The 26,621-nt window shown below is 46.5% G+C and overlaps 1 protein-coding gene across 1 annotated transcript in view; it reads left to right on the top strand.

Annotated features, from left to right (window-relative positions):
• Positions 1 to 26,621, top strand: part of utrn (utrophin) — a 382,291-nt gene that overhangs the window by 140,041 nt on the left and 215,629 nt on the right. Inside the window, 5 exon segments of the mRNA XM_055639965.1 lie at positions 4,874 to 5,044; positions 9,842 to 10,024; positions 16,884 to 17,018; positions 20,165 to 20,314; positions 24,563 to 24,724. Coding sequence (XP_055495940.1) covers positions 4,874 to 5,044; positions 9,842 to 10,024; positions 16,884 to 17,018; positions 20,165 to 20,314; positions 24,563 to 24,724 — 801 coding nt within the window.

Here is a 26,621-nt window from a genome sequence, read left to right as displayed (position 1 = left end):
CATCCATCACATAGCTGTGATGGAAGGCCAAAAAAAACTTATCTCTCCACTGCACTCTCCCCCCCCCCCCGATGTCAGAGTCAAAGTCAAAGCCCCCGGCTGGCGATGGCGATTGTCCCGCGGCCATTGAAGCCACGCCGGGTGGTGCGAGGTCGCACACCGGGTCTTGGTGTTGGAGCCCCCGGTGTGCGCTCGCAAAGTCCCGCGGCCATTCCAGCCGCGCGGGGCAGTGGTGTCAGGCCCCGCTCCAGGAGCTCTTCGACCCCGCAACACGGGCGGGAGAATTCGCCGTTGCAGGAGCCCCGAAAAGCGGTCTCCCTCCAGGGAGCCGCGGGCTCCCGGTGCCGCCGTCCGCAGACCCGCAGTAGCAGCCTTCGCATCAGCAGCAGCAGCGGCAGCAGCAGCAGCAGTGCTCCTTCACCGCTCCACCCGCTCCCGTCTCGGCCAGCTCCGCGACGGCAACGGTGAGTCGGCACCAGAGTCCCCGGCTTCTTCCTGTTGGAGGCCGCTCCTCGTTGCGGCCTCAACGACACCTGAGACCCGACGAGAAAAGGTCGGGTCTCCAGTGCAGGGAGAGATTCAAAAGTTTCCCCCCCCCCCCCCCCCCCCCCCCACCCCCATCCCCCCACACACACACCCCAACATAAAATAACAAAAACTACATAAAAACACAGACAAAAAATAATAAAACGCGGACAGGCTGCAGCGGCCGCTGCTGGCCAGAGCCGCGCCGCCTACTTTGCAATGAAAGTCAAAGAAGCCATTATGCGACTGAGAGACAAGAATAAAACTGTTAGAGACATCAGCCAAACCTTAGGCTTACCAAAATCAACTGTTTGGAACATCATTAGGAAGAAAGAGAGCACTGGTGAGCTTACTAATCACAAAGGGACTGGCAGGCCAAGGAAGATCTCCACAGCTGTTGACAGAAGAATTCTCTCTATAATTAAGAAAAATCCCCAAACACCTGTCCGACAGATCAGAAACACTCTTCAGGAAATGGTCAAATTCTTGACTGGCCATCAATCATTCGATCTGAACCCAATTGAGCATGCCTTTTATATGCTGAAAAAAAACTAGCCCCCAGAACAAGCATAAGCTGAAGATGGCTGCAATACAGGCCTGGCAGAGCATCACCAGAGAAGACACCCAACAACTGGTGATGTCCATGAATCGCAGACTTCAAGCAGTCGTTGCATGCAAAGGATATGCAACATAATACTATACATGACTACTTTCATTTACATGACATTGATGTGTCCCAAACATTATGGTACCCTGAAATGGGGGGACTATGTTTAAACACAGCTGTAAATTCTACATGGTGAAACCAAAATGTATAAAATGGCCTCTATTAAAATTTGACAATGTGCACTTTAACCACATGTGATTTTTTTCTATTACAAATCTCAAATTGTGGAGGCAAATAAATAAATGATGGGTCTTTGTTCGAAACATTATGGAGGGCTGTGTAAGTAGACTTCAAACAGATGCATTTTGAGTGTAATCTGTCAAGGCCAACACATACCGGCAATCATTTAACTTATTTATTTGTTTAATTTATTTAAACTGAGAGACTCCAGGAAGTTATGAGTCAGTGAGCCTCATGTCAGTGGTTGGGAAGCTGCTGAAGAGGATTCTGTGGGATAGGATTTACCCGCATTTAGATTGGCACAGTGGCACAACATGCTGCCTTACAGCACCAGAGACCCGTGTTCAATCCTGACTAAATGTGTAGGAAGGAACTGCAGATGCAGGTTTAAACCGAAGATAGAACCAAAAATCTGGCGTAACTCAGCAGGGCAGGCAGCATCTCTGGAGAGAAGGAATGGGTTTCTGAAGAAAGGTCTCGACCCAAAACCTCACCCATTCCTTCTCTCCAGAGATGTTGCCTGTCCCGCTGAGTTACTCCCAGCTTTTAGGGTCTATCTTCAATCCAGACTATGATTGTTATCTGTATGGAGTGTGCAGGTTGTGGGTTTTCTCTGGGTGCTCCGGTTTCCTCCCATATTCCAAAGACGTGCAGGTTTGCAGATTAATTGGCTTCTGTAAATTGTCCCTCAGGTGCAGCATAGAGCTCCCATGAACAGACTACCCCACACGGAGCTGGTTCCTCCAATTTCGGATGACTGCGTCAGCTGTGCCAGAGGAGACCCAGGACAATAGAGGTCGGAGGCGGAGGGGAGGGGGAGTTGAAGTGCTGAAACACTGGCTGGCACGGACTCGGTGGGGCCAAAGGGCCTGTTACCACGCTGTTTGTCTAAACTAAATTAAACTTAATTTGGAAGAGGACAAAGTAACTAGGGACAGTCAGCAAAGTTTTGTACGTAGCATTCATGTCTCATTAACTTGATTGAGTTGTTTGATACAATTATCCGATATTGTCACCTGAACCTAGGTACAGTGGAAAGCTTTGTTTTGCCTATATAACCCAGAAATATAATGTAGCAGACCTCACCTACAAGTGTCGCCACATTTTGGCTCTGACGAAGTTACAAAAGTTCACTGAACATTCCTATCTACAAGCTTTGGAAATGAGTTCGGTGGGGCACGAACAGGCAGAGACAATGGGTCTTCCGGGACAGTCAGGTTTGTGGATTTTAGGGAGAAGGTAAAATCGGGCTGTGGAGTGGAGAAGTTGAGGCGGTTGCTGTCGCGACGGCAGTTATTAATAAAAAGTTCTAAAGCCGGAAATTGGCCACGAGGGGGTCCCCACTGGCTGGCCCCCCTTTACGCCTAAACTAAATTAAAACTTAATTTGGGGACCCAAAGTTTTGTACGTAGCATTCATGTCTCATTAACTTGATTGAGTTGTTTGATACAATTATACAATATTGTCACCTGTACCTAGGTACAGTCTTGGTGGCCCCCTTACTGGGCCCCCCTTTGTTTATGGCAGCTCTCCGGCGCCTTTCCGACAGCTCTCCGCTGGTCTCCCTCAATCTCCAGCACATCCCTCACTCTCGGCACCCCCTCCCCCCTCTTCGCTCTCCGGCGGCCCCCCTCATTCTCCGCCGGCCCCCCTCGCTCTCGGGGGTTTCTCACGGGTCCTCCTTCGCTCTTGCGGCACGGGTCCCATCAACGTCTGCGGTGGACAAGCTAGGCCTACTGGACCTACCGGAAGGCTTGGCATTGCTTTCCGGGAACACGCCTGACCACGCTGCTCACCGGGAACACCTCCGGACGAGGTGACAAAGGTGATCGATGAGGGTACGGCTGTGTATGCTGCGTACATGGATTTAGGAAGGCATTTGATGGTCAAAATCTCAGGTTCCCAGATGGAAAGCCCCATCTTGGGAACAGATACGGAGAAATTGAGAGTAGGGGACGGCATCTTTGCAAGAGGCAGGGTGGGAGGAAGTGTAGTCCAGATAACTGGGAGTCAGTAGGTTTGTATTAGACGTCAGTAGACATCCCCTGTGATGGAGACGGAGAGATTAAGCAAGGGGTAGTGGTGTCAGAGATAGGCTTAAACTTAGACTTTGGATAGCATGCAACACATACACTGGAAATTAGAAGGATGAGAGGGTATATTATTGAAACATATAGGATTATTAAGGAATCAGAAATGCTAGAGGCAGGAAACATGTTCCCGATGTTGGGGGAGTCCAGAACCAGGGGCCACAGTTTAAGAATAAGGGGTAGGCCATTTAGAACGGAGATGAGGAAACACTTTGTGAATCTGTGGAATTCTCTGCATCAGAAGGCAGTGGATCCCAATTTTCTGGTTGCTTTCAAGAGAGAGTTAGATAGAGCTCTTAAAGATAGTGGATATGGGAAGAAGGCAGGAATGGGGTAATGATACAGCCGTGATCGTAGTGAATGGCGGTGCTGGCTCGAAGGGCCGAATGGCCCACTCCTGCACTTATTCTCTATTGTCTAAAAGCTTTTCTCTGTACCTCAGTATACGTGACAATAAGCTAAACTGAGCTGAACTTTGCTTCTTTGCCAGCATGAGGCCTGGATTTAAGGGGGAATTAGCTACAGGAAGAGGTTGAATTAGGAGGATAGACTTGGATTGTTTTCTCTGAAACACCAGAGGCTGCGGTGAGACCTGATAGAAGTATATAAAATTATGAGCGACATGGATAGAGTCGTCAGTCAGAACCTTTTTCCCCTGGGTGGAAAAATCAAGTACAAGAGGGCTTAGGTTTAAAGTAAGAAGAAAAACATTGAAGGCAGTTGTGCAGGGCAACTTTTCTTACACAGTGTGGTGAGTGCTTGGAACACACTGCCGGGGTTGATGGTTGGGACAGATAAGTTTTAGAGACTCTTGGATAGGCATATGGATATGCAGGAAACAGATGGATTATGTTCAGGTAGATAAGAGATAGTCGTGGCATTTATGTTTGGCCCAGACATTGTGGGCTAGTCAAGTCAAGTCAAGTCAAGTTTATTTGTCACATACACATACGAGATGTGCAGTGAAATGAAAGTGGCAATGCTCGCGGACTTTTGTGCAAAAGACAAACAACAAAACAACCAAACAAATTATAAACACATTCATAACACACATATTCTTTTACATAATAAATAATGGAAGGAAAAACGTTCTGTAGAGTTAGTCCCTGGTGAGATAGGCGTTTACAGTCCGAATTGCCTCTGGGAAGAAACTCTTTCTCAACCTCTCCGTTCTCACCGCATGGCAACGGAGGCGTTTGCCTGGCTGTAGCAGCTGGAACAGTCCGTTGGAGGGCCTGTTCTTGTGCTGTGTCCTGTGTTAAATGTTAGATTTCAGACTTCTTTAGCCTTTGTAAACGGTATTTTAAAAGGCAGTATACTTAATTTTGATATTCCATGAATGCAATGTTTTTGTCAGATCCTGATTATTGGAAGCGCTGGTGTGTACATCTTCTGATATTTCTCTTTGCAGGTTACGTCTCAACAGCTGAGGTTGTCTGAGGGTCAGACGAAGACATTAAACTTAAGGAAAGATCTTGTGGAGATGTGTGAGTGGACGACACAGGCAGAAGAGGATTATTTAGAGAGGGACTTTGAATACAAGTCACCTGGGGAATTGGAGACTGCGTTGGAGGAGATGAAGGTAATTGTTAAAACAAAATAACAAGATGGTAGCAAATACATTCCGGTTGGATATGTCTGCAATACAATTACTTCAGACCTTTACTAATTTCTTCAATTGATTCAGATAGAATGCAGGGATTTCAAGCCTGCAAGATCATCAGTGTTTAAGAAAGAACTGCAGATGCTGGAAAATCGGAGGTACACAAAAAAGCTGGAGAAACTCAGCGGGTGCAGCAGCATCTATGGAGCGAAGGAAATAGGCAACGTTTCGGGCCGAAACGTTGCCTATTTCCTTCGCTCCATAGATGCTGCAGCACCCGCTGAGTTTCTCCAGCTTTTTTGTGTACCTGCAAGATCATCAAGTCCATCATGGATCCCAATTCCAAATGCTGAATTTTGCATTCCGCTCATACACTCGTGTTTCCCGGGATGGAAATATCAAATACTAGAGGGCATAGCTTTAAGCTGAGAGGGGCAAGGTTTAAAGGAGATGTATGAGGCAAGTTTTTACACACACAAGGTGGAGAGTGCTGGGAACACAGTGCTGGGAGTGGTGGAAGAATAGAAGGGCAGCACGGTAGCATAGGGGTAGAGTTTCTGCCTTACAGCGCCTGGGTTCCATCCCGACTACGGGTGCTAGATTGTACGCAGTTTGTACGTTTTCCCCATGACCTGCGTGGTTTTTCTCTGAGATCTTCGGTATCCACCCATGATGAAGCCGAATTTTAGTTAAAAATATAAGAAGATATTAAATTGGTTTCTGGGCTAGCTTACAGCTTATATTTAGTCTCAAATTAGTCTTGCCTTAGGTTGCGGGTGTGTGAGATAATAAATCCTATAACATTGTCTCCCAAGTGACAGGCAGAGAAAAGAAGCTAGAAAGATATCTTTGAAAGTAAGATGCCATAAACCAAATGACCAATGTTTATGGGGGAGGAGGTGATAGAGGAAGAGAGACATAGTTGGTCTCATCTTTGAAGCAAGAGGCAATAAAGCAGATGGCCTATGTTTATGAGGGACCAAGTGACAAAGAAGAACCAGGGAAGTGGAAATAAAATAACCTAAAGCAAATGGCCAATATTTTTAGTATATCTTGTACCATGTAAACAAAAGGTTTGATGTGATGCATTCTGTGGAAACCTTTTCCTGTACCTCTGACCATGACCAATGTCTGTGGAATGTGCAAAGGGGACAAAAAAACCCTATTTAAGGCAATGTAATTCTGTTGTTAAGGGAAGGTGGCTGAGCACAGTCAAGTGTCTGTGTTGGTCACTTGACTGGAATTCTCGCTCCCTTCCATCGGCCGATGTTAAGTAAAGTTTTGCACTGGTCTACCAAACAGTTTGTGTGGTGTCTGTTTATTAAGAGTACAGGTTTGCAGGTTAATTGTCTTGGTATAAGTGTAGATTGTCCCTAGTTTGTGTAAGACAGTATTAGTGTGCGGGGATCGCTGGTCGGCACGAACTTGGTGGGCCCAACGGTCTGTTTCCGTGCTGTATCTCTAAACTAAAAAAAAAGTCTTTATGATAGGCACATGGATATTCAGCAAATGGAGGAATGCAGATTTATTAACAGGCGGATAAGTGTTTGGTCTTGACACCATGTTCGGCACAGACATTGTGGGCCCAAGGGCCTGTTCCTGTATTGTACTGTATGTTCTATAATTTTTCTTCAAAATGGCGCCATCGTGTGGTAACATTTTGCAAGCAGCACAACAGCAAAGAATCAAATCTAGCAGTTCTGAACTTATTTGGGTAGAAGAAAAAGCATAATAAGGAGATTAGAAAAAGTGGTAAACTCTGCCCAGTACATCATGTGTACTGTCCTCTCTGCCATTGAAGACGTCAATGGGTGACACTGCCTCAAAAAGGCAGCCAGCATCATCAAGTGCCCACACCACTGTGGCCACACTTGTAGTTCACTCCAGCCATCAAGAAGAAGGTATAGGAGCCTAAAAACTATAAAGCTACAGGAACAGCTTCTTCCCAACAACCATCAGGTTACTGAACACAATGAACTCCAACCAAAGCTGGAACTACAAAATGCCGTGATTGCACATGGGACTTCCGGCTGTTCGTTGTTTGCGCTTTATTTAATTTTTCTTGAGACTTCAGAGGTACAGCGTGAAAACAGGCCCTTTGGCCGACTGAGTCCATGCCGACCAGCGATCACCCCCCATACACAAGCACAATCTTGGACACTCGGGACAAATGTTTTAAACAGTTTTACCGAAGCCAATTAACCTACAAACCTGTGTGTCTTTGGAGTGTTGGAGGAAACCTGAGCACCCAGAGAAAGCCCACGCTGTCACAGGGGGAACGTACAAACTCCGTACAGATAGCACCCACAGTCAGGATCGAACCCGGGTCCCTGGCGCTGTGAAGCAGCAACTCGACCATTGAGCCACTGTGCGCCCCATTTAATTTATTGAACTTTTTGTTGTTCGTTATGGTATCTGCTGAGTAGTATGTTTACATACCCTTTGTGCTGCTGCAAGTAAGAATTCCAACACTACTAGAATAATGGACGCCCTGTCCCATTCTCACACTGACCTTTCTGTCCTGGGCCGTCTCCATTAGCAGAGTGAGGCCAGATGCAAACTTGAGGGACGGCACTTCATATTCCGCTTGGGTGGTCTACAACCCGATGGTATGAGCAATGAATTCTCCAACTTTAGGTAACCTCTAACTAATACTCCCGAATCCCCCCTCTCTTTTTCTCCCCTCCCCTTTTTTAATTTCCTTTCATTGTTCTTTTGTCGCTCCTTCGAGAATCAGCAGGGAAATACGCCCCTCTTCCTACAGAGTCTGCGCCGACCCGCGTTCACCCCCGTACCCCCAACACACGAGGGACAATTTGCACTTTTCACTGATGCCAATTCACCTCCAAACCTGTACGTCTTTGGAGTGTGGGAGGAAACCGGAGCACCCGCAGAAAACTCACGCGGTCACAGGGAGAAAGTACAAACTCCGTACAGACAGCACCCGTAGTCAGGATCGACCTCGGGTCTGTGGCGCTGTAAGGCAGCAACTCCACCAAGCCGCCCATTCTGCTTGGGTAGGTTACATCCTAATGGCACGAACATTGAATTCTCAAATTTTAGGTCAATAGCCTCCGAACAACCCCGTCCCACCCTCCCATCCCTCTTTTCCCTGCACTATATTCCTCACTCTGGCTGCATAATTTAACCCCATATCCCATATTTGTGTTTTTTCATATCTGACCTTTGCCCAACCATCAGGATTGAACCCGGGACTCTGGCCTTGTAAGGCAGCAACTCCACCATCTCTCTCCCCCCACCCAATACATTCAGTCTGAAGAAGGGTCTTGACCCGAAACGTCACCTAGAGATGCTGCCAGACCTGCTAAATTACTCCCGCCCTTTTTGTCCTTTTGTGTATTAACCAGCAGTTTTTTTGTTTCTACTCTTGACTTGACTCTTGAATTTAGGACATATCATTCCATCTGACAAGAGGGATAATGTGATTGAGAATCTAGATAACATGATTGCCCTTTGCAATCAAATTTTCACTTAGTCATTACCTCTGTTAAATAACAACTTTACACTCTGTTGAATATGCTGCGTATTATTTTTTAAGTACAATTAGATTACCAGCAGCTTTGTGCTGAAGGGGATGAACTGCACAGATGCTCCATTGACATTTAGCAGCAAGAAGACATCATTGATCAGAACCTCCCGTGGATTGGCCATATAAATACTAGAGTTGAAAGAGCTGCTCAGAAAATTGGTGTTCTGTAATTAATCAATTCCTGGCATTCCAAATATTTCTATGATCACAAGGGATAAGATGGTGATGAGAATGATCACAAGGGATAAGATGGTAATGGTCCACAGGTTCAAGGTGAGCTTGAACTTCTCATGGGCATTTGGGAATGTGCTTTAAATGCTGGCCATTTCCGACCACTGTAGGTTAAAAGACTTGGTGTAATTGTAAATTGTCCTTAGTGTGTGTAGGGTAGTGTTAGTGTAGGGGAATCGCTGGTTGGCGCGGACCTGGTGGGCCGAAGGGCCTATTTCCACATTGTACCTCTAAAAGGGGGGGGGGGGGGGGGGCATGGTGGCGCAGAGGTAGAGTTGCTGCCTTAGAGATACCCGAGTTCGATACTGACTGCGGAGTTTGTGCGTTCTCCCCGTGCCCTGCATGGGTTTTCTCTGAGTTGTTTGATTTCCTCCCACACTCCAAAGACGTACAGGGTTGTAGGTTAATTGGCTTGGTATAAATGTAAATTGTCCTTGGCGTGTGTAGGATAGCGCTCATGTACAGGGGATTGCAGGTCCAAAGGGCCTAATTCCGCGCTGTATCTCTAAATCTAATATAAATGAAAATAAAAGGTGTGGGACATGTTGGATACTTGCATGAACATCAGGCAAGTTAGGTAGCTCACACAGAGAACAACGAGTAATTGTGTGCCAACTGTATGGTCAAATCCCAGTGATTGATTACAATCTGTTAGATTTATTTTCTGCTTACCACATCAACTTGCCTAATCTTTGAACCAGAGTGCCGAAACATGCCGAATTGAGAAGTATTCTTGATCTTGTGATTCTGACATAGGATGCTGGTAATGTAATTTCCATTCTTTCCGATCCATATATGTTATTAAATGGAAGATAGACACAAAATGCTGGCGTAACTCAGCGGGACAGGCAGCATCTCTGGAGAGAAGGAATGGGTGACGTTTCGGGTCGAGACCCTTCTTCAGACATGTTATTAAATGGACGAACGGTCTCAATGGTTTCATGTAAAATTTGTGGCTGCCATAACGGTCATTGTGAAACAATATCTTTTTGCAGCGAGCCAAGGAGGAGGTGCTGCAGAAGGAAGTACGAGTTAAGATACTGAAAGACAATATAAATACTATTCTCAAGAAAATGCCACCTGCCGATCAGGAATTGATGAACAGGGACCTTCATGCTGTGTTGGAAAATTACAAGAAGCTTTGCGATCGGATTGAAAGAAAATATTTGACTTTAAAGGTAAAAAATTATTATTACACAACTGTTGTCACTAATTTGAAGCAGAATCATTGATGCAGCATGGAAATTCTCATGTTTTCCTCTCCCATTTGTTCACTAATAACTGAGGCATCATTCCTGGACTGTTGTGGTTTGGTGAGCTGAGCATTGCCTTGCAAAGGCCAAATATAAGCTGTCGGATGCCTTCTGATTCCTCCTCCTGGACTGTGACCATGGCACTGAGCACCTGGTAACTGTTTTGCAGTCACAGATGTCTTTTTTTAGAAGGTTTTTATAATCATAAGCCTTCACAGTATCTCACAGAACCCACTACGACTATTTCCAAAGATATACAAACTGGACTATAGCCAGAGCTTTATTTCAGCTTGTTCTTGCCGCACATAACTTTTTTTTTAAACTGTATCTTGACTCCATTCTTTCTCCTCTGGTCCATTCCTGTCCCAGTCCCGTCCCAATGGAGAAAAGGAATAGGTGACGGTTACACAGAAAAGCTGGAGAAACTCAGCGGGTGCAGCAGCATCTATGGAGCGAAGGAAATAGGCAACGTTTCGGGCCGAAACCCTTCTTCAGTCTGAAGAAGGGTTTCGGCCCGAAACGTTGCCTATTTCCTTCGCTCCATAGATGCTGCTGCACCCGCTGAGTTTCTCCAGCTTTTCTGTGTAACCTTCGATTCTCCTCCAGCATCTGCAGTTCCCTCTTTAACAAAGGAATAGGTGACATTTTGGGCCGAGACCCTTCAGACTCCAGTCCGACCCGAAACGTCACCTATTTCTTTGATCCAGAGATGCTGTCTAACCCGCTGAGTTACTGGGAGTTTTTTGTGTCTACAGTTTAAACCTGCATCTGCAGTTCCTTCATAGGCATGACAGTTCTTGTACTTGATGGTCCTTTGACAATGTCTAATGTCGTGGCCCCAACTGAACTTTTTTTTTTAACCCAAGAGATTCAATCCCTCCACAACTCTGACCCACAACAGGATGGTCTGAGGGCCTCGGCCTTGTTCAAAGGAGGGCTTCAGCTTCCCCTCCACCAGCACAGCACGTTCACCTGACTGAATTTGTTGTTCACTCAATAACTTCTCTTTCAATTCTATTCGCTTTCTCCAGATCAGACTACTACATATGGGAACGTGAATCTTTGTAGTTTTGCACAGCTAAATGAGTCTATGTACCGGCAATGCTGCCACAAGCCTTCTGGCAGGCTTCTTTGAAGAATATAGAAAAGTCAGTGAGTTGGGTTTTGAGAGAAATGTCTAAGCCTTTGATTTACTACTTAAAAACACATATTAAAAAAGGCAGATACAAGGACCTGCAGATGCTGCTTTACAACAGAAGACACAGAGTATTGGTTAACTCAGCAGGCCAGGCAGCATTTCTGGAGAACTTGGATAGGTGACATTTCAGATTGGGACCTCTCAGCCTGATTTTGTGGTGGGAGGGGGGAGAAAGCTAGAAGAGAAGAGGGCAGGACAAAGCCTGGTGAGTGATATATAAAGGGGCTGTCCCACTTGGGCGACCTAATTGGCGAATTTAGAAGTGTTTGAAAAAATGACATGTTGAAGACCTCCTTTGACCTCCTTTGACTATGTTGAAGACTAGCTTCGACTAGCTACGACTAACTTTGGGAAAACTGGACACCAAATAGTGGAGAGTGAAGACGACCTCCTTCGATCTCCTTCGACCTCCCTTCGACGATGATGAAAGGAATGTCGGTGGATGGGGAAGGTGGGGTGGGTTGTTTTTACCTAAAAATCGGATAATTCAGTGGCCATACGATTAGGTTGTAAGCTACCCAAGTGGAATATGAGGTGCTCTTCCTCAAGTTTGCATTTGTGCTCACTCTGGTAATGGAGGAGGCCCAGGACAGAAAGGACATAATGGGAATGGGGAAAGGGAGTTAAAATGTTTGGTAATTGGAGATCCAGCTGGAATCTTGGCGTAACGGTCACCGAGTCTACACTTGGTTTTGCCAATGTAATGGAAGCCCCATTGGGAACACCGAATGTAGGTGAGGTTAGAGGAGGTGCACGTGAATGTCTGTCTCACCCAGAATGACTGGTGAAGTCCATGGATGGAGGCGAGGGAGGAGGTATAGGGTCATGTGTTGTGGGGGAAAGCACCCGGGGAGGGGGGGGGGGGGGGGGGGGGGTGGTTACGGGGTAAGGGATGAGTGAACAAAGGCGTTGCGGAGGGATCACGTTGAAGATGCTGAAAGGTCGGATAATGATGTGTTAGGTGCTGAGGCTAGCAGGGTGAAAGGTAAGGGCCAGGGGAATTCTACCCATGTTCTGGGGTGTGGGGGAATAAGTGCAGAACTATGGGAACTGAAGAGATGTGAGTAAGGGATCTATCTATGACAGCGAGGGGGGAGGAACTACACTAAAAAAAGAGGACATCTCGGATGTCCTAGAATTGAACTCATCTTGAGAGAAAATGCGGCGGGGACAAAGAAATTGAGAGCAGGCGATGGAGTCTTTGCAAGAGGCAGGTGGGAGGAGGTGTAGTACAGATAACCAATGGGAGGGTTTGTAGTCAGTTAATAGTCTGCCCCCTGTAATAGAGACAGAGAGATCAACAAAGGGGAGATGCATGTCAGAGATAGTTCTAGTGAATTTGAGGGCAGGGTGGAAGTTTGTTGCAAAGATAATTAAGTCAGCAAGTTGCAGGAGGCAGCCCTATTGTAGCTGTCCGTGTAGCAGTGGAAGGGTTGGGGAATGGTACCAGTATATGTTTGGAACAAGGTCTGTTCGAGCAAGCAACAAAGGCAGGCATAATGTAACAAAAAGGAACTGCAGATGCTGTTTTATACCAAAGTAGTAGACACTGGTCGATAGTCTGTCACCTGTGATGGATGTAGAGAGATTGTCAGGGGAGTGGGATACTATACAGGACCAAGGCAGGTGAGAGACTGGAAGTAGACAGGAGGGTGACAGAATAGGCAGGCAGGGGTAAGGCAGGGAGCGAGGAAGGAATGTTGGTTTAAATTGAACTTATTTCAATGCAGCAGGTCTGACGGGCTAGGCCGATGATCTTGGGGCATGGATAGGTACATTGTAGGTTGCTGTAGTTGGGGATTTTAACTTCCCCAATAATGACCAGGAAAATCATAGTGCAAAAGGTTTATACGAGTGCAAGGCAATCGACAAGGTTCCACATGATAGGCTGCTCTGGAAAGTTAGATCCAAGGAGAGATAGCTGAATGGAGAGAAAATTGGTTTCTTGGAAGGAGGCAATCTGGCTTCTTCAATTTCCTTTTCAAGTTTCCCACAGTGTCATCTGATATTTCTGATCAGGCCCGGGAGATGTGTCCACCTTCATACGCGTCAGTGCCTTCAGGATCTCTTCCACCGTAATACTGACTGCTTTCAAGAGTTGACTGCTTTGATTCCTGAGAGGGTCCCACTCTTTCTCTGGTTACCCCTTTTCCCTTTATGTATTTATAAAATCTATTGGGATTATCTTTAATGATATCTCCTGTCCCCTTTTTGTCTTTCTGATGAACTTTTCTAGTTTGCTCCGTAGTTCCCGAAACTCCACCAGGGATACACTTGATCCCAGCAGCCTATACCTGTCCCATGACTATCATATGCTGAGAGAATGGAGCAGCTGGGCTTGTACACTCTGGAGTTTAGAAGGATGAGAGGTTATCTCATTGAAACATAAGATTGTTAAGGGCTTGGACACAGTAGAGGCAGGAAACGCGTTCCCAATGTTGGGGGAGTCCAGAACCAGGGGCCACAGTTTAAGAAGAAGGGGTTAGCCATTTAGAACAGAGACGAGGAAACACTTTTTCTCCCAGAGTGGTGAGGCTGTGGAATTCTCTGCCTCAGGGGGCGGTGGAGGCATGTTCTCTAGATGTTTTCAAGAGAGAGTTAGATTGGGGTCTTAAAAATAGTGGAGTTAGGGGATATGGGGAGAAGGCAGGAACAAGGTACTGATTGGGGATGATCAGCCATGATCACATTGAATGGTGGTGCTGGCTCGAAGGGTCGAATGGCCTACTCCTGCACCTATTGTCTATTGTCATGCATCCTCCTTACTCTAGACCAGAGCCTCAATTTGCCACGTTGTCCAAGCTTCCTTATGTTTGCATGCCTTGCCCTTCACTCTAACGAGGATGTGCATGTCCTGAACTCTGGTCAGCACACTTCTAAAAACTTTCCTAATATTTCCTAAATAGGCAACGTTTCGGGCTGAAAACCTTCTGAAGAAAGGTTTCGGCCCAAAACATCGCCTGTTTCCTTTGCTCCATAGATGCTGCCTCACCCGCTGAGTTTCTCCAGCACTTTTGTCTACCTTTGATTTTCCAGCATCTGCAGTTCCTTCTTGAAAATTAAATAACGTGCCTCACACATTAGAGCTGATTGAAAGTTATCTTCCTATCTGCCTCTGATAGTCTCCTTGTCTCAGCCATTTTGCCAAAGACTCCTACTTGACCTCTCCACAGCCTCTCTCCCAAAAGGCTGCTCTGCTATACCTTGCCTTATTTTTATTTACTACTCAATTAACCAATTTGATGCTGCAACCAGTCCAATTGCCACTATTAACTTGAATTATCTTTAAATTGGCCTGCCTCTTGCTCACACTGCCTACAGCTGACGTGGCCGCTGTTAGGCCCATTGTTAGCGTGGGAAGGTGTGATCTGAAGCGGGTAACAATGTGGAGAACTGTAGAACTGGTAAAACGACTAGGGTGGAGGAAGAGAGGAGGGGAGGGTCAGTAGAAGTTACTTAAAATGAGAGGATTCAATGTTCATTTCACTGAGTTGTAAGCGAACCAAGCAAAATATTATATGCTGTTTCTTCTTCCACCCACCCGCTACTTTCAGTCTGAAGAAATGTCCCGGCCCAAAATGTCACCCTTCCTTTTTCTCCAGAGATGCTGCCTGAGCTGCTGAGTTACTCCAGCACCTCGTGTCCAACTGCGGTGGAACATAATACTGACGATGCAGGAATTTAATTTTCATGCTTGTGGTTAGAATAGGATGGGCCACCATCAGTTGGCACTTGCCATCCTTTCTTCTGCCTCTTTCAGCAAATGACATTTGTGGAAGCAGGATTGACGTGATTATCCTTCTCTAGGCACAAGTGCAAATGTTTCTCTGTGCGTTTTGTGTGGGGGGTGGTGTGGGGGTGTGAGGGGGAAACCGCTTCGGTGGGCGCAGCATGGACTCTCGGCGTGGAGCGGGCGAGCCCTCGCTGGGGGTCGCTGGAAAGGAGCGCTCCGTTTCGCTGGCCCGTGGCAGCCTGAAGCCGCGGTCTGCACAGCTCCAGCTGGCGCGGCGTCTACAGCCTGGGATCTCACGTTGGGGACCCGGGGATTAGAAGAAGCTTCCACCGCCGTCCCGTGGCCAACTTCTACTGCGGGCGCGGTGGCGACTTGCCATCGCCGGGGATCCCTGGAGGGGAGCTACGTCTGTCGGCCCTGCAGTCTGCGGTGCTTCTGGCTGCGGCACAAACTTTAAATCTTCGACCGCCAGCCTGCGGCCTACACCAGCCTGAATCCGCGGTCTCCGGTGGGGAAGAGCCGATCCTGGACTTGCCTTGACTTTTACCTTGTCCTTTTACCATCTGGACGCGCGCAGCGACGGCTGCGGAGGGTTGAGGTCTCGACCACGGGGGAAAACGGAGGAGGACTGGACAATTTCTGTGCCTTCCACCACAGTGATTAATGCTGTGGTGGATGTTTGTGTTAAATGTTTATTGTGTTAGTGTGTTCTTTATCATTGTACAGCTGCTGACATATTCAATTCATGTGACGAATAAAACTGATTGATTGATTGAATGAATCATCATATTTCATAATTGCACTTGTGAAGGATAATCACGAGAAAGTTAATGGTATGTTGGCCTTCACAACAAGAGTAGTTGAGCATAGGAGCAAAGAGGTCTTTCTGCAGTTGTACAGGTCCCGAGTGAGACCACACCTGGAGTATTGTGTGCAGTTTTGGTCTCCAAATGTGAAGAAGGACATTCTTGCTGTTAAGGGAGTGCAGCGTAGGTTCACAAGGTTAATTCCCGGGATGGCGGGACTATCATATGTTGAAAGAATGGAACGACTGGGCTTGTATACACTGGAATTTAGAAGGATGAGAGAGGATCTTATTGAAACATATAAAATTATTAAGGGTTTAAGAAGGAACTGCAGATGCTGAAAAATCGAAGGTACACAAAAAAGCTGGAGAAACTCAGCCGGTGCAGCAGCATCTATGGAGGGTTTCAGCCTGAAACGTTGCCTTTTTCCTTCGCTCCATAGATGCTGCTGCACCCGCTGAGTTTCTCCAGCTTTTTTGTGTACCTAAGATTACTAAGGGTTTGGACACGCTAGAGGCAGGAAATATGTACTCGATGTTGGGAGAGTCCAGAACCAGGGGCCACAGTTTAAGAATTAGGGTGCCATCATTTAGAACGGAGATGAGGAAACACTTTTTCACACACAGTTGAGAATCTGTGGAATTCTTTGCCTCAAAAGGCTGTGGAGGCCAATTCTTTCAAGAGAGAGTTAGATAGAGCTCTAAAAGATAGCGGAGCCAAGGGATATGGGGAGAAGGTAGGAACGGGGTACTGATTGGGGATGATCAGCATGATCACAGTGAATGGTGGTGCTGGCTCGAAGGGCCGAATGGCCTACTCCTGCACCTATTGTCTATTTGCCTGGGAACTTTTGTGACATTTCTGTCGGAATCCGACGTGGTGACTTCTATCTGTAATTCCGTTCTCAGTAGGTTTCTTCGCTAGTCGCTCTGCGTAATTTTAAATTGACTGCATCCTGGTGGACAGGCTACCAACTATGTTGACTTGCGGAACTGAACTTTTTCCCCCCCGATCTAACAGTAACTCTTTTTACCTCCTTTGCCACAGGAAGTATGGTCTTGCTGGTGTGAGTTGCTTCATTACTTAGACTTGGAAAACAATTGGTTAAATAATTTGGAGGAGAAGTTGAGAACGGCAGAGAATGTTTCGGACAACACCAAAGCCGTTAATGAGGCCCTCGAGGTAATTAGTTTATTAACATTTCTGTGATTGAGCTTGAAAATGGAAACAGTAATCAAGTGTATATTAGCAAGTTCAATAGGGCAGTATAACTTCAGGGAAACGGTGGCGCAGCGGTAGAGTTGCTGCCTGACAGCGCCAGAGACCTGGGTTCGATCTTGACTGCTGGTACTGTCTCTGTATAGAGTTTGTACGTTCTCCCCGTGACTTGCGTGGGTTTTCTCTGGGTGCTCCGGTTTCCTCCCACACTCCAAAGACGTACAGGTTTGTAAGTTAATTGGCTTGGTATCATTTTAAATTGTCCGTCGTGTGTGTAGGATAGTGTTAGTGTGTGGGCGATCGCTGGTCGGAGTGGACTCGGTGGTCCGAAGGGCATGTTTCCATGCTGTATCTCTAAACTAAACTAAACAAGAAAATCCAGATGCTACATTCATGAGAAAATACCAAAATGCTGGAGGCACACAGTGTGTCAGACAACATCTCTGGAGGGAATGGACAGATGATGTTTTAATTTGGGGCACTTATTTAGATTGACGATGAGTCCTGGCTCAAAATGTCGCCTATCCATTTCCACCACAGATGCTGACTGATTTGCTGAGTTCCTCCAGCACTTGGTTTATTGATTTAATTGAACTAGTTTGTGCTAAAAAATAGTTTGATGATGATTTAAGTGAAGCATGAGGTAACATTCATAAAACTGAAACAAATGGTAGGTTAATTTCACACTGGCTAAATCTTGAACTAGCCATAATATTTTATTATTAATGAAAATTCAGCATTAAAGATATTCAATGTGGTTTGTTGGCAATGGCTGTCCTTTTCATGCCATTTCAACTCCACGTTCCCTCGCTGACTTGTCATTCCTGCAGCGGTAGAGTTGCTGCCTTACAGTGTGGAGACCCGAGATTGATCCCGACTACTGGTGCCGTCTGTAAATTTGAGAGCACACAGAGACTGGTGGGGACTGGAAAGCATGGTCCAGTGGTGGTGGAGGCCGATACGACAATGGTGTTTAAGAGGCTTTTAGATAGGCACATGGATGGAAGTATGGGGAATAGAGAGGTCCAGGCCAGGTACAGGCAGATGAGATCAGTTTATCTAGGCATCGTATTCACACAAACATTATGGGCGAAAGGGCCCAAAAAAAGTAGTAAACACTGCCCAGTCCATCATCGGCTCTGACCTCCCTACCATCGAGGGGATCTATCGCAGTCGCTGCCTCAAAAAGGCTGCCAGCATCATCAAGGATCCACACCATCCTAGCCACACACTCATCTCCCCGCTCCCTTCAGGTAGACGGTACAGGAGCCTGAAATCTGCAACATCCAGGTTCAGGAATAACTGCTTCCCCACAGCCATCAGGCTGTTAAACTCAACTCAAACAAAACTCTGACCATTAATATCCCATTGCACTTTATCTGTTTGTGTGTGTGTGTGTGTGTGTGTGTGTGTATATCCATATATATATATATATATATATATATATATATATATATATCTATATCTATATATATATATATATATTCATTGGTATATGGTCACACTGATCAGTTCTGTTCTGTATTTATTTATGCCTACTATATTCTGTTGTGCTGAAGCAAAGCAAGAATTCCGGAAGTGGCGGCGCTGTTGAACGGCTGCGGCTCGCCTGCAGTCCGTCTGTCTTTACTTTTTTTTGTTGTTTTTTTTTGTCTTGTTTTAGTCAAATTTTAGTTATTAGGTTGTGTTATGTGTAGGGGGGAGCTGAAACATGGTTTTCTGTCTCTCCCTTCGGGGGAATGCGACTCTTTCTGTCGTATCCCCCCCTTCTCTGCCTCCGTCTGCGCTGAGGCCTAATGGCGGAGCTGGCGGCCTCCAACTGCGACCGACCTCGAGGCTCCCGAAGCAGAGCCAGCCAGGACTTACCAACGTGAGGTTGGCCGAATTCGGAGCTGTTCCGGCGTTCCAGTGGCAGCGGCCCGGTGCGGGGCTGAGACGGCGCTCCGGTGAGGGCGGCCCGGCGCGGGGCTGAGACAGCGCTCCGGTGAGGGCGGCCCGGCGCGGGGCTGAGACGGCGCTCTGGTGAGGGCGGCCTGACTCGGGGCTGAGACGGCGCTCCGGTGAGGTCGGCCCGGCGCGGGTCTGAGACGGCGCTCCGGCGAGGGCGGCCCGGCGCGGTGCTGAGATGGCGCTCCGGTGAGGGCGGCCCGGCGCGGGGCTAAGATGGCGCTCCGGTGAGGGCGGCACGACTCTGGGCTGAGACAGCGCTCCGGTGGCTGAACGGCGTTCCGGCGGCAGCGACCTGAATCCGGGGCTCGACCGCGGGCCAGTGGACGACATCGTCGGGAGCTCGCAGGTCACAGGCTAGTGCCTGTTTTCTGGAGCTCCCGCGGCAACAGCTGCGTCCGCTGGACTGGAGGGCGGCAGCTTCGACCACCCCGGGCCGCGGAGCTTGAACCGGCCCGTTCGCGGAGCTCGGTTGAGCCGCGGGACTGATTACCATCGCCCGGTGGTGTAACAACATATCGCTTCAGCGCAGAGGGAGAATGAGGAGGGAAGAGCCAGTAACTTTAAGACTTTTGCTTCCATCACAGTGAGGAGGTGCCTGGTGAACTCACTGTGGTGGATGTTAATTTGTGTTTATTGTGTGTTTTGTTGTTTATTATTATATGTATGGCTGCAGGAAACGACATTTCGTTCAGACCGAAAGGTCTGAATGACAAATAAAGGATCTAATCTAATCTAATCTAATTGTCCTATCGGGGACACATGACAATAAACTCTCTTGGATCCTGTTCCTGGGCTGCAATTCATGCTCATGACTCATGGTTTGCTCCTCTATACTTGGAGATTGTGTTTCTTGGAGACACTTGGAGATTGGTTTTACCAGGTAGGCTTTCAGAATGCTATCCAGTGAATTCAATGTAACCCTGAGTCCATTTGAAATTGTATTACATGTTCTGGTGATGCTATGGTTAAAAGTACTCTGTTTAGCATCTTATTCCACTGAGGTCAAGAAGTGTTTTGTATGTTTGAACCAGTTTGCAAATTTTTCTGAAGGTTCCCACGACTTCAGCTATTCATTGCTCTTACTGAACTTAACTTCTGACATGACTTGGCTGGGACAAGCATTTAAATGACTCTTCTGCACTTTATTTCCCACCCATCAGTCCCTCGAGTCTGTGCTGCGCCATCCAGCTGATAACCGAACACAGATACGTGAACTGGGCCAAACACTGATTGATGGTGGAGTTTTGGATGAACTTATAAGTGAAAAGCTGGAGGTATTCAATGCTCGATACGACGAGTTGAGTCACCAGGTAAGAGATTCTCAACCATCATTTGTTCTGAGCTGGGAATAGCGAAAATGCTTTTGTACGTCCATAACATATCACAGGCATTCAAAGGAGGAAGTATTTTACTTGATGTTTATACATTACTATTTTAATCTCCCGTTGAATTCAGCCAATATTTCATGAACTTACCAGCCCTGTAAATGTGCTTTAAATTCAAATTCAATAAACAAAGTCAATACTATATAGCAGCTTCATGATAAAGGAAATTTCAGAATTTTGTTTTGGAAATGTGATTAACATTAAAATTATTTATTTTTTGTGCTGAACCTCCCCTGGAGGAAAGCTTTGTGTGCTCATTGGAACAATAATCATTTCCAAATAATGTATTATCCCATGGGTCCATATTTAGCATAAGAGTATGTCTGCAACGTGAGTGGTCCAAGTTCACTGTGACTCCAGTCAGTTTCTCAACATGGATTATCCATTCATTCATTTATCATCGTTGAGAAAACATTAGCGACGCAGTGGTGCTGGTTTCCGACGGGAACGGTGACGGACGCACCACACATCTCTGTCCTCCAGTTCCTGCCGACTTCCGCTGCTGGAAGTTTAGGATTTTGGTGTGTGTGCTTTATCATCATTCCTTACAATGCTATGTACGACAGTGATCGCAACTTCTACTGAAGTGTGGATGGCTCATCCGCCCGTTACTATAGATTAAGGTCACTGGAAAACCTCGTGGACTAATAGGATTCCCGTTTTGGTGTGTTCTGACCATACCACACCACAAATTCACTGATCCTCATCCTTGCGGGAGACAAATGATAGATATATAGATTTTAATATTTTTATTGGAAGCAAATACGTATCACAACCAAAACACGATTTGTTTACCAGTTATATATTAACACAGCTTCTATTTTTTTTTAATACATTTTTTTGAAAGATAGAGCTATAGAGAAAAAATAAATAAGGGAAGAGAAAAGGAAACTATAAGCTAATAGAAAAGGGAGGGAGAAAAAAAAGAAATAAAAAAGATTACCAATAACACAATTTTGGAGATAGGTCCGTAGATTATAGAGTGTAATTATTCATCCAGTCCTGGATTCAAGCTTCAGTCCAGCCGTGTTGAACCAGTTTACCCTTTCAGAAAATCAATAAAAGGAGACCATATTCTAGCAAATAGTTCTACTTTGTCAATTAAAACAATACTTTTTTTCCCCAATGTAAGGTCTCATACATTTCCGTAATCCACATTTTAATTGTGGGGGTTGACAAATGATATTTTGTTCCAGTTTTGGGTGCACAGCGGCACAGCTGCGGAATTGCATCCTTACAATACCAGAGAGCCGAGTTCAGTCCTGACCATGGGAGTTGTATGCATAGTGTTTGTACGTTCTCCCTGTGACCGTGTGGGTTTTCTCCGGGTGTCATATAGTGTGGAAACAGGCCCTTAGGCCCAGCTTTCCCACACTGACCAACATATCCCATCCACGCTGGTTCCACCTGCCCGCGTTTGGCACGTATCCCTCCAAACCTATCCTATCCACGTACCTGTCTAAATGTTTCTTAACTGTTCTTGCCTCAACTCCCTCATCTGGCAGCTGGTTCCTACATCCACCACCATTTGTGTAAAAGAGTTGCTCCTCATGGTCCTATTAAACCCATGTTGGTTTCCCTACTTTGTGCGTTTTACCAGATCTATTCCTCTCATGATTTTATACACCTCTATGTGATCAGCTGTCATCATCCTGCGCTCCAAGGAATAGAATCCTTGCCTGCTCAACCTCTCCCTATAGCTCAGGCCCTCGAGTCCCTCATAAATATTTGCACCCTTTTCAGCTTGACAACATCTTTCTTATGATATGGTGCCTAAAACTAAACACATTGCCCTAAACGTGACCTCACCAACGTCTTGGATAACTGCAACATGACCTCCCAACTTCTATACTCAATACTCTGACTGATGAAGGCCAATGTGCCGAAAGCCTTTTTGACCATGTTATGATGTGCCACTTTCAACAAATTATGTACTGCTCTACAACTCCCGCTCTACTACTGCGGCTGTGAAGTGTTGTGGGTCAATTGGAATCTGTAAGGTATAAATTGTCCCTCGTGTGTAGATAGTGATAGTGTATGGTGTGATTGCTGCTTGGCGCGGAGCAGGTGGGCCAAAGGGCCGGTTTCCACACTGTACGAATTGAACCTGATATTCTGGAAACTGATGGTGTGACACTCCCCCCCCCCCCCCCCCCCCCCCCCCCCCCCCCCCCCCCCCCCCAGGCAAAATTATGAGAACCCCCCCCCCCAGTTGAAAATTCCCTTGAAATTCCCTGAGCGGCCACTCTTTTCCGGTCTTTCCGGTTGATCTTTCTGTTCATGCCCATCCGTCGCAAGAGGGTTATTTGTTTACATCTAAACATTGAAATCCCTCCTTGGCCTTTTCTAATTCTCTCTCTGCTGGCTCAATGTTTTGGGGTGTTCTGTGTTTCAATGCTGCCTGGCCCCCACGAACCACCCAAAAACCCCTCCGCCCACCATCCTGTTCAAGTTTCCTTTTACCCTCTGGAGCTCTGAACTTCCTGTCAGGCCTTGTCTAATTTACTGGGCACCTTTAAAAGGCTGTGTCTCAAAATTGCTTCCCAACTATGCTCTCAATCTTCTCTTCTAAAGGGCCTGTCCCACTTTGGCGATTGTTTTTTAGCGACTTTAAAATGTCTACGACAAGCTACCACCTAGTCGACGTCAAGCTACGGGAAACTACCGCCAACCAGCGACCCATTGGGATGTCCACTTACAACCACATCTATGACAACCTATGACCACACAGGTGACAACCAAAGTCAACCTACGTCCACCCTTGACAAGTGTAAAGAAGTCTCACCAACTTCGATAAGTTACGACCCTGTTGGCGACAACTGAAGACAATTCAGTCGCCGGTACCTGTTGCCGGTTGACGTACGTAGTCGCCAATGGAATTCACCGAAGTCAGCACCGGCGACAACCTGCGTTATCCTGGCGGTAACCTACATCAGGAGAAGACAAGCTACGTCAAGCCCATGGCTTCTACCTCCAGTTCCCTACCTCCCAGTTCGGACCCAAGCCGGACTATCGATACCAACTGGCTATCTGCCACCATACACCGCAATTCTCCTTCCAGGCACTGAGATCTACTGGGGTTGCGATGCGCTGGCACCAGCAGAACCTCGCTTTGATTCTCCCGAAACCTCGGGCCTCACTCACCCAGACTTGCAATGGACCCCAATTCTACTCTATGACGTCAAGCCCACAGTCGCCAAAAAGCTTTGAACATTTCAAAATCCAGCGGCGACCAGAAAAATGTTACAACTCTTTAGGCGACTTGAGGAGACTACTCACGACCATATAGGTGTCACCCCAAGCCCATGTGGCTACAGCCAAGTCACCTGTAGTCACTGAAAAAAAATTGCCTAAGTGTTTAGTAAAGACAAAACAGTAACCTCTTAATTAATGATCCCCTTATGATGAATCTTGGATATAGCGGACAGAGCTGAAGACCTATCCCTGGCTCCCACCGTCTCCCCGGCCGTTTACAGACCTGGCTTCCGACCCCACTCCCAACTTGCAGGGTACACCAGCAAGCCCCTCTTCACTCATCGCACGGTCCATTGATGTGCCCGATGTTGCAGCTCGCGTAGTAACCCCTGGGGACAGCGCTGTCTTCAGGCTGCTGCCACGGTCACCCTGGGGCACCCTCCGCTCATTATTCACTCCCCGCTCAACCACCGCCACCTGTTTCTCCGACAGCAGGTTCAGTTTAGGTCTAAAGAAGGGCCTCGACCCGAAATGTCACCCATTATTCTCCCCAGAGATGCTGCATGTCCCGCTGAGTTACTCCATCATTTTGTGTCTTTCTTTAGTTTAGATTAGGGATCCAGCGCGGAAACAGGCCCGTTGTCCCACTAAGTCGGCACCAACCAGCGATCCCCGCACATTAACACTATCCTACACACACTTGGGACAATTTATATTTATACCAAGCCAATGAATCTTCAAACTTGTACGTCTTTGTAGTGTGGGAGGAAGTCAAAGATCTTGTGTATGTGTGCATGTTTACTGAAGTCAGTATTTTGCTGAATATGGCTTTTTGTTTGAAGGGATTTATTTTTGTGTCTCCGTTCTCCATGTTGACATTGTGGATAATGTTCTGGAGAAGTTCTCCAGTTCAACATTGAATAAGGATTGCTGATGTTAGATTGTTAATGATCTCTTCTGTCCTCGTTTGTTATAAAGGCGGTGAGCAAGCAGATCTCCCTGGAGCAGCGTTCACAAATGCTTCAAGAAAATGAACATAGAATGCATGACCTGCAGGAGTCACTTGGACAACTCGATAAGCAGTTAACTTCATATCTGACCGATCGTATAGATGCCTTGCAGATGCCACAGGAAGCTCAGGTTAAAGAAGTAATATTTTCATTGTGTAAAATGGGTGACGTTATCAGGAAAACCCTTTTTCAGTGACTTCTGAGGTCATCACAAGGACGAGCGTTTATGTAGTATCTGAAGGAAAAATCCACAAGAGGTTTAGCAGCTAAACAATTAAACCCTGCACTGAGTTTCTAAGATAATCCTCAGGCAAATGACAAACACCTGGTTAAACTTAACTTTGCGGATGACACAAAGCTGGGTGGCAGCTGCGAGAAGGATACTATGAGGCTGTCGGGTGACTTGGATCGAAGGATGAGAGGGAACATTATAGAGCATTATAGAGAAAAGTAAGCATGCAGGTACAGCAGGCAGTGAAGAAAGCGTGTTGGCCTTCATTGCGAGAGGATTTAAGATATAGGATCAAGGAGGTCCTACTGCAGTTGAACAGAGCCCTGGTGAGACCACACCTGGAGTATTTTGTGTAGTTTTGGTCTCCTAATTTGAGGAAGGACATTCTTGCTATTGAGGGAATGCAGCGTAGGTTCACCAGGTTGATTCCCAGGATGAAGGGACTGACATATGATGAAAGAATAGGTCGACTGGGCTTGTATTCACTGGAATTTAGAGGGACGAGAGGGAATCTTATAGAAACATATACAATTCTTAAGGGATTGGACAGGCTAGATGCAGGAAAAATGGTCCTGATGTTGGGGGAGTTCAGAACCAGGGGTCACAGTTTAAGAATAAGGGGTTGGCCATTTAGGACTGAGATGAGGAAAAACTTTTTCACCCAAAGAGTTGTGAATCTGTGGAATTCTCTGCCACAGAGCACAGTGGAGGCCAATTCACTGGATGTTTTCAAGAGAGATAGATATAACTCTTGGGGCTAACAGAATCAAGGGATGTGGAGAGAAAGCAGGAATGGGGTACTGATATTGGATGATCAGCCATGATCATATTGAATTACAGAGCTGGCTGGAAGGACTGAATGGCATACTCCGGCACCTATTTTCTATGTTTCTATGATTTTGACACAGAGGGATGGAATTGCAGTTTTGTTAACCTCAACATGTGAAAGTAATGTTGCATGGCATCGGGGATGATGCTGGGTTTGGCAGAGACCACACTGATACTCGCAGTAGGTTGAACTCATGTGGTTTATTCTAATTACAGTGGTAATAAAGTCCGGGACCGAATTGGGCGCTGTTCCTTTACGTCCGAGTACTTGGCGATCTTGGGCTTGTCCCAGCAGCTTAGTCCTCAAGGAGAGGTTGGACCAACTTGGATTGGTTTCCCTAGAATGCCAGAGGCTGAGAAGTATATAGAATTATGAGGGAACATAGATAGGGTAGACAATCAGAACCTTGTTTCCAGGGTGGAAATATCAAAGATAAGAGGGCATAGCTTTAGACAATCGACAACAGGTGCAGGAGTAGGCCATTCGGCCCTTCAAGCCAGCACCGCCATTCACTGTGATCATGGCTGATCATCCACAATCAGTACCCCGTTCCTGCCTTCTCCCCATATCCCTTGACTCCACTATCTTTAAGAGCTCTATCTAACTCTCTCTTGAAAACCAGTGAATTGGTCTCCACTGCCTTCTGAGGCAGAGAATTCCACAGACTCACAACTCTCTGGGTGAAAAGGTTTTTCCTCATCTCCGTTCTAAATGGCTTGCCCCTTATTCTTAAACTGTGTCCCCTGGTTCTGGACTTCCCCAACATCGGGAACATGATGTTGGGGGAGTCCAGAAGGTCAGAGGGGCAAAGTCTAAAGGAAATCTATAGGGCAATTGTTTTTACCCAGAGGGTGGTGGTGGGTGCCTGGAATGCGCTGCCAATGGTAGTGGTGGAAGCAGATAGAATGGTAGCCTTTAGATAGGCACAGAGATGTGAAGTAAATGAAAGGGTATGGATCGTGCAAA

Source organism: Leucoraja erinacea, chromosome 8 (genome assembly GCF_028641065.1).
Source record: "Leucoraja erinacea ecotype New England chromosome 8, Leri_hhj_1, whole genome shotgun sequence".
Lineage (NCBI taxonomy): Eukaryota > Metazoa > Chordata > Chondrichthyes > Rajiformes > Rajidae > Leucoraja > Leucoraja erinaceus.
This window is presented reverse-complemented; position numbering and strand designations above follow the sequence as displayed.